The 7,090-nt window shown below is 40.3% G+C and overlaps 1 protein-coding gene across 1 annotated transcript; it reads right to left on the bottom strand.

Annotated features, from left to right (window-relative positions):
- Positions 1-823: 823 nt before the first annotated feature.
- LOC309560360 (tumor necrosis factor-like) lies at positions 824-5,026 on the bottom strand. The gene is made up of 4 exons (XM_082263987.1): positions 4,778-5,026; positions 3,392-3,437; positions 2,898-2,954; positions 824-1,274 (listed from the first exon to the last, which is right to left on the bottom strand). Exons 1-4 carry the CDS (start codon positions 4,949-4,951, stop codon positions 877-879), a joined length of 675 nt encoding a protein of 224 aa, XP_082120113.1. The 5' UTR covers positions 4,952-5,026; the 3' UTR covers positions 824-876.
- Positions 5,027-7,090: the final 2,064 nt, after the last annotated feature.

Raw genomic sequence — 7,090 nt, 5'->3', positions numbered from 1 at the left:
TCTCTGTATGTCATTTCCCAGCAAAGCATAGCTTCTACAACCTGCACCCGTTTCCTCCAATCCTTTGTCCAACCATTGTGGAATTACAAGTCTCGAAAATGCAGGGAATGCTGGGACTTCTAGTTCGACAGCGCCAGTAAGGCATAGGAGTCAGAAGTCCGGTCTATGGCATTTCATAACAACATGATATAAAGGATAGAAGATACATACACTGTATGTATACACATAACACAAACACATATCAATATATTAAACGCTGTAACCAATAATACATACTGTATATATATAAATTAAATAAATAAATATTAAATAAACATTCTAATAACAGTTGATAAAAGAGAGTGTTTTGTCCAAGATTTCTGTCAAAGATTTGCAGCTTGGGTGTCACTTTAGGGTGAGAGTATGAGAGAGGGGTTGGTTTACTAAAAATGAAGAGTGCAAAATCTGGTGCAGCTGTGCATGGTGGCCAATCAGCTTCTAACTTCAGCTTGTTCAATTTAGCTTTGACAAAAAAAAGCTGGAAGCTGATTGGTTTCTATGCAGAGCTGCACCAGATTTTGCACTCTCCAGTTTTAGTAAATCAACCTCCGAGTGTTTTAGAAATAGAGGAAAAAATGAATTGTATTGCTGACCTCATAGAAATATATTTCCATTGCACCAAAGTTCCAGCTTTGATGTGCTACCCAGGATATAGGACGTCCAAAAACATTTTGAAAGAAGAGTGACTAAAGTGATTTACATAGCTACCTAGTTAGTCAGGTTGACAAAAGACGCAAGTCCATCTGGCTCAACCAATAAAAAACAAAAAAACAGTAAAGATTTAGACAAGGTCCAATGAACGCGTTTGAAGAGCACCAAGGAGGTCCATCAAGTCTGCTATAAGGCAAGGAGACCAAAGTAAATTTGTCCGGACCTGTTGGAGCTGAGAAGATGAATGTGTGTTGTTTCAGTTGAAAGAATGTCCCCCTCCTCAAGTTGGAATATACCTCCTTGGTAGATGGGCTGATGCCAGACACCTTTTGATTGCACCTCACACGCTGTTTTGGTGGAGGTGAGAAGAGGAGTGACTTTGGGGTATTCACCCTTTCGGTTGACTGTGTGGGTCAGCTCTATGGCTTTCACGCAATTTTTGTCAGTATAGACAACTTGGGTATACACGAAGTAGAGGCCATCTTGTGGGATCACCAGAGAGTTTTCCTCAAGTATTACACTGGAGGTTTTGAAGGTGTTCATGGGAGAGGATTGCCATATTATGTTGTCACCCTCGCGTTTTCCTGCAATGATCAAGGAAAAACCATGAGTGAAATGTGTTTGAGCAATGGAAAACTAGTTTACAGCGGTTGATTGACATCTAAAACACGATATAAAACATCATTTACAAGAAGAATATATTTTCTTATACCATAATTTTAGATCTAGCAGTGTATATAATCTCAACTACACTATGGGGTCTATTTATACATTTTTATCACACAAAATGCACCCAAAATTTGCAATTTTCCCAATTGGTTTAGAAAATGTGTAAATCTTGAGTACAAGATGTGTGAATCTTATATGAAAACATTTATACACATTCCAAAAGTTTGTGAACCCCCAACCATCACACCAGTGAGCTTGTTTAACATTCCATCCCAAAACTATAAGTAATAATATGGAGTTAAAACTACAACATTCTCCATTCTTCTGGTAAGGCTTTCTACAAGATTTTGGAGTGTGTTTGTGGGAAAATGTGCAGGCAGGGCCATCTTATTGAATGGGCACGCTGGGCAGTTGCCCAACGACCGAGCCCCAGCCCCAGCCAAGCATTAGTCCCGATTCCCGTGTGCATCCCACTGCTGAACTTAGCAGGTGGTAAGCGCCTGTCGGCCCTGCGCTGCTGTCAGGCCACTTGGGCCGTGGAGGGGGAGCCCACAACTGTAGGAATGCCTGTCCACCTCCACGGGAACAGGCACACACAGGACAGTCGAGTCTGACTCCCGTTCGTGTGTGTGTTCACCGGACCCAGCCGCCGAACTTGGAAGCTGTCATTAGCCTGGCACTGCTGTACCAATAAATATTGCCTTATCGTTAATTTGCATTTTTATTTAATGGGTGATTGTGTAGGCGGGGCCCCAGTGCACTGCATCGCCTGGGGTCCTTTAATGCTCTTAAGATGGCACTGTATGCAGGTACTGATGATGGACAAGAAGTCCTTGCTTGAAATAGAGGTTCAGCTTCATTCCACAGGTGTTCAGTAGGGTTGAGGTCAGGATTCTGTGCAGGGCACTCAAGTTCCTCTACATTAAACTCATCAGACTATGTCTTTATGGGACACGGTCATGCTGGATCAGAAAAGGACCTTCCCCAAACTGTTACCACAATGTTGGAAGTGCACAATTATCTACAATGTCTTTGTATTCTGTAGTAATAACAGTACCCTTCACTGGAAACACCTCCGCCATTTGGGCGTATGTAAATACCATATGGCCATATATTAGATTGGGAACAGAATTTACATTTACGCTGCATTTTAAACTTTTTTGTTTTTATTTTTTCAAGCGGAGTGGCCTGAATTGTTAGATTTTTCTTTAGACCAGTGCTTTAAGTGGGCTGGTACGCACCGGTACTCAGTACAGCCACTTTCGAAAAAAAGCTCTTGAGAGTACTGCCACCTCTCCCTGCGCCCAGAAGGTGATTTTAGCGTACCGGTACACAGCGCAGGGCCGATCCACTGTTGAAAAAGGGGAGGCTTTAATAGAGTACCGGCACCTCTTTTGGGCCACTTAAAGCACTGCTTTAGACCAAACATTTTGGCCACTCAAAAATGTGCTGGTTTGATTAGCATCTACTACTGCTAATGGTACCATTTTAGTGAATGATGCACAATGTTGGCATAAAAGAAATGTAAGAAAATCTACCTGTTAAATGAGCAGCCAGTCTTTCTCCAGCCATGGCCTGGGTATGGGGTGCTGAACCTGTAAAAAATAAAGAACGTTCGTTAACACAGTGGACAGTATATATTTTTTTAAAAAATCCTGATTATTTATACTGTATATAAAATGCCCCCATTTTTCAAACACTTCCACCCACAAGCCTGGTAGGAATAATTCCTTAAATGTGTCTAGAGTTGCCAAAAATACAGCCACTGCTTGGTAACTTTTTAAATTGCCTTGCTTCTACAGTTGGTGTACATAACCGGACTTAAAGCACAAACTCAGCTTTATAAGGCAAGGGCGATATGCAATGTGCGCTAATCTATGGCAACAGAATAGCAATAGGCTTACATTGTTTCAGAATTATTTAAATTGCCTATTGGTGATATCTGATTAGTTGTTAAGATTTACAATGCTATCTATATCAAATTCCCAGCATTTTGGTTTTTAGTGTCCATGCAAATTTTTATCCAACTCACCTAAGAATGTCTGGATGTGAAATACTTCTGGACTCTGGAATTCCTCCTGCAATTGAAAAATAAAACAACTCAGTTAATTGCAAAGTTCAAGCATTGTTTCCGGCTTTCAGAGTTAAATGTACTTGTGAAAAGTAATGGATTGAGGAAGTAGTTCGAACTTGAGAAACCGGTCAGACAAGAGGAGCGGCAGCCTTTCAGCGGGGAAAGTACTGACTTGTGAAACTCTCAGCATGCTGGCCAAGCTGGCCAACACTGCACTAAAGACAAAGGCAAGGGTTGCCATCTGGTATGAAATTCATGTTGGGCAGAATAATGAATATCAATCTGGTTGTTGTACCTTGCAATATTATACACTATGTATTGCTATTATTTACTCTGGCAGAGCAAAGTGCAAAGACACAGCACTGCAATGATTGCTATCACTTGCTGCACTTTGGTCCTTCGCCAAGAGCCGTATAAGAGGAGCAGCATACATTGCTAGCCGGTGGGGTTGATTTACCAAAATAGTGGATCATGTTCACTTTTTAAAGTGATTTTTCTTACTAAATGAGAAAAACAAAATGAAAATTCACTATGCCAAGAATATCCAATCACGTGCAAGCAATATTTTTTTTTCTTGCACATGATTGGTTGATTGAAGTCAGCTTCACCTTATAAAGTGAATTTTCTCTTTGCAAAGTGTGTTTAGGAAATAGTGTAAAGTTGTGCTGACTTCAATCATCCAATCAAGTGCCAGCAAAAGTTGATTTTTTTTTTTTTTTGCAAAGTGAATTTTTACATTGTTTCACCTTATTAACTAAGAAAAGGTGATGTGATCTATTCCTTTAGTAAATTTGGGTCAGGGATCAACTATAGCAAGCAAGTTTTAACACTTTATAACAATTTAGATAATGATCTATAAATAACAATAGTAGCAACTGGATAATGATTAAGATATAATAGACATCTATATATATATATATATATATATATATATATATATATATATATATATATATACACATACATATATATATATATATATATATATATATATATATACATATATATATATATATACATATATATTTCAAAATGATGATGCTAACAAAGTGCAGCGCTAAACTAAAGCGACTGTTTCACAACGTCTTACTCTCATCTCTCAGCATTGGACCGTTCAGTAACAGCAACTGTTGTATTTTAAACATTGCAGTCCCAGTTAAGTCCAGCGCAGAGCTTAAGGTAAAACGCAATAACTCATTGCAACCATCCAAAATTTGCTTGTGAATTGCGGCACATTAAATTTCGATTGGCTGCCAGGAGTTACTAGTCGTTAATCATCATCGCTGTGCTTTTGATCGCCTTACAGAATAAGCCCTTTAGCATGGTCTCAAGAATGGCACCCACCTGTTGACCAGGAGTTGGGATGATCTGGAAGTGGAGCAGAGCGAAAACCGTGGTGGCCACCAGTAAGAGGACAAAGGAGCAGACGCTGAGCCAGTGGAAGCAGGAGAAGTTGCTCCTGGGTGCTGTGGGTGGCTGCAGAAGAGGCACCTCGGTTTGTACTTGGGTTAATTCCATCTTTCTCTCCTAGTTTGCTATATTTCTTCCTCTGTCTATTCTTTTATGTCCTCTTTTCTGTGGATTGTTTGTGCTTTTTTGGTGCTGTCATTTGCTTTGAGCTCTGTATATAGCCAGCATTTAGAATTTCCCTAATGACATCAGGGGAGGGGTGGAAACCTATCGCCCTAGTGCTGTTCAGCCCGACTTGTCTCCTCCTATGCAGTGGAAAGAGAACTAGACTCCGTTTTGAAAGAGAAACTTCCTGCAACATTGGAAAAGAAAAGCATTTCTGCTTTTTCTGCATTGTGTCATATGGAAAGTTAGAGTGTCTAATCTGCAACGATGGAGAATTGGAAGTTTGTCCAGGGCCAGCGCTAAGGGGGACTTCTAATTGAAATCTACAATATTTCTCTATAGAGACCAAAGCTGGGAGACATAGGCAGCTGTCTCTGGATTCAATATTTTTTTCATCTTACAAAATGCACAATGCAAAATAAACATTTAAAAAAAAAAAGCGGTCATAGTAATCACATCACATCTAATGTAATCACATCACATCTATTAATTCATGTACACATTAGAAGGCAACCAATTACTTTTTGCAATGCGGCACCTGTGTTAAATACTTGTGTTGCTTTCTGCAAACTATGTCTGTTTGACCTCTTGCTGACCGCGTTTTGCATATAAGTGGCAGCAGGGAAAGTGGGCTTTAACCTTGCTGCTGCCCCCGATGTATGGTATACAGTGCCTTGCGAAAGTATTCGCCCCCCTTGAACTTTTCGACCTTTTGCCACATTTCAGGCTTCAAACATAAAGATATAAAACTGTAATTTTTTGTGAAGAATCAACAACAAGTGGGACACAATCATGAAGTGGAACGAAATTTATTGGATATTTCACATTTTTTTAACAAATAAAAAACTGAAAAATTGGGCGTGAAAAATTATTCAGCCCCTTTAAGTTAATACTTTGTAGCACCACCTTTTGCTGCTATTACAGCTGTAAGTCGCTTGGGGTATGTCTCTATCAGTTTTGCACATCGAGAGACTGAAATTTTTGCCCATTTCACGTTGCAAAACAGCTCGAGCTCAGTGAGGTTGGATGGAGAGCGTTTGTGAACAGCACTTCTTTCCACAGATTCTCGATTGGATTCAGGTCTGGACTTTGACTTGGCCATTCTAACACCTGGATATGTTTATTTGTGAACCATTCCATTGTAGATTTTGCTTTATGTTTTGGATCATTGTCTTGTTGGAAGACAATCTCTGTCCCAGTCTCAGGTCTTTTGCAGACTCCATCAGGTTATCTTCCAGAATGGTCCTGTATTTGGCTCCATCCATCTTCCCATCAATTTTAACCATCTTCCCTGTCCCTGCTGAAGAAAAGCAGGCCCAAACCATGATGCTGCCACCACCATGTTTGACAGTGGGGATGGTGTGTTCAGGGTGATGAGCTGTTTTGCTTTTACGCCAAACATAACGTTTTGTAATGTTTTGCATTGTTGCCAAAAAGTTTGATTTTGGTTTCATCTGACCAGAGCACCTTCTTCCACATGTTTGGTGTGTCTCCCAGGTGGCTTGTGGCAAACTTTAAACGACACTTTTTATGGATATCTTTAAGAAATGGCTTTCTTCTTGCCACTCTTCCATAAAGGCCAGATTTGTGCAGTATACGACTGATTGTTGTCCTATGGACAGAGTCTCCCACCTCAGCTGTAGATCTCTGCAGTTCATCCAGAGTGATCATGGGCCTCTTGGCTGCATCTCTGATCAGTCTTTTCCTTGTATGAGCTGAAAGTTTAGAGGGACGGCCAGGTCTTCGTAGATTTGCAGTGGTCTGATACTCCTTCCATTTCAATATTATCGCTTGCACAGTGCTCCTTGGGATGTTTAAAGCTTGGGAAATCTTTTTGTATCCAAATCCGGCTTTAAACTTCTCCACAACAGTATCTCGGACCTGCCTGGTGTGTTCCTTGTTCTTCATGATGCTCTCTGCGCTTTAAACGGACCTCTGAGACTATCACAGTGCAGGTGCATTTATACGGAGACTTGATTACACACAGGTGGATTCTATTTATCATCATTATCGTCATTTAGGTCAATATTGGATTATTCAGAGAGCCTCACTGAACTTCTGGAGAGAGTTTGCTGCACTGAA

This window comes from Pelophylax lessonae (assembly GCF_965119305.1).
Source record: "Pelophylax lessonae genome assembly, chromosome: 7".
NCBI lineage: Eukaryota > Metazoa > Chordata > Amphibia > Anura > Ranidae > Pelophylax > Pelophylax lessonae.
This window is presented reverse-complemented; position numbering and strand designations above follow the sequence as displayed.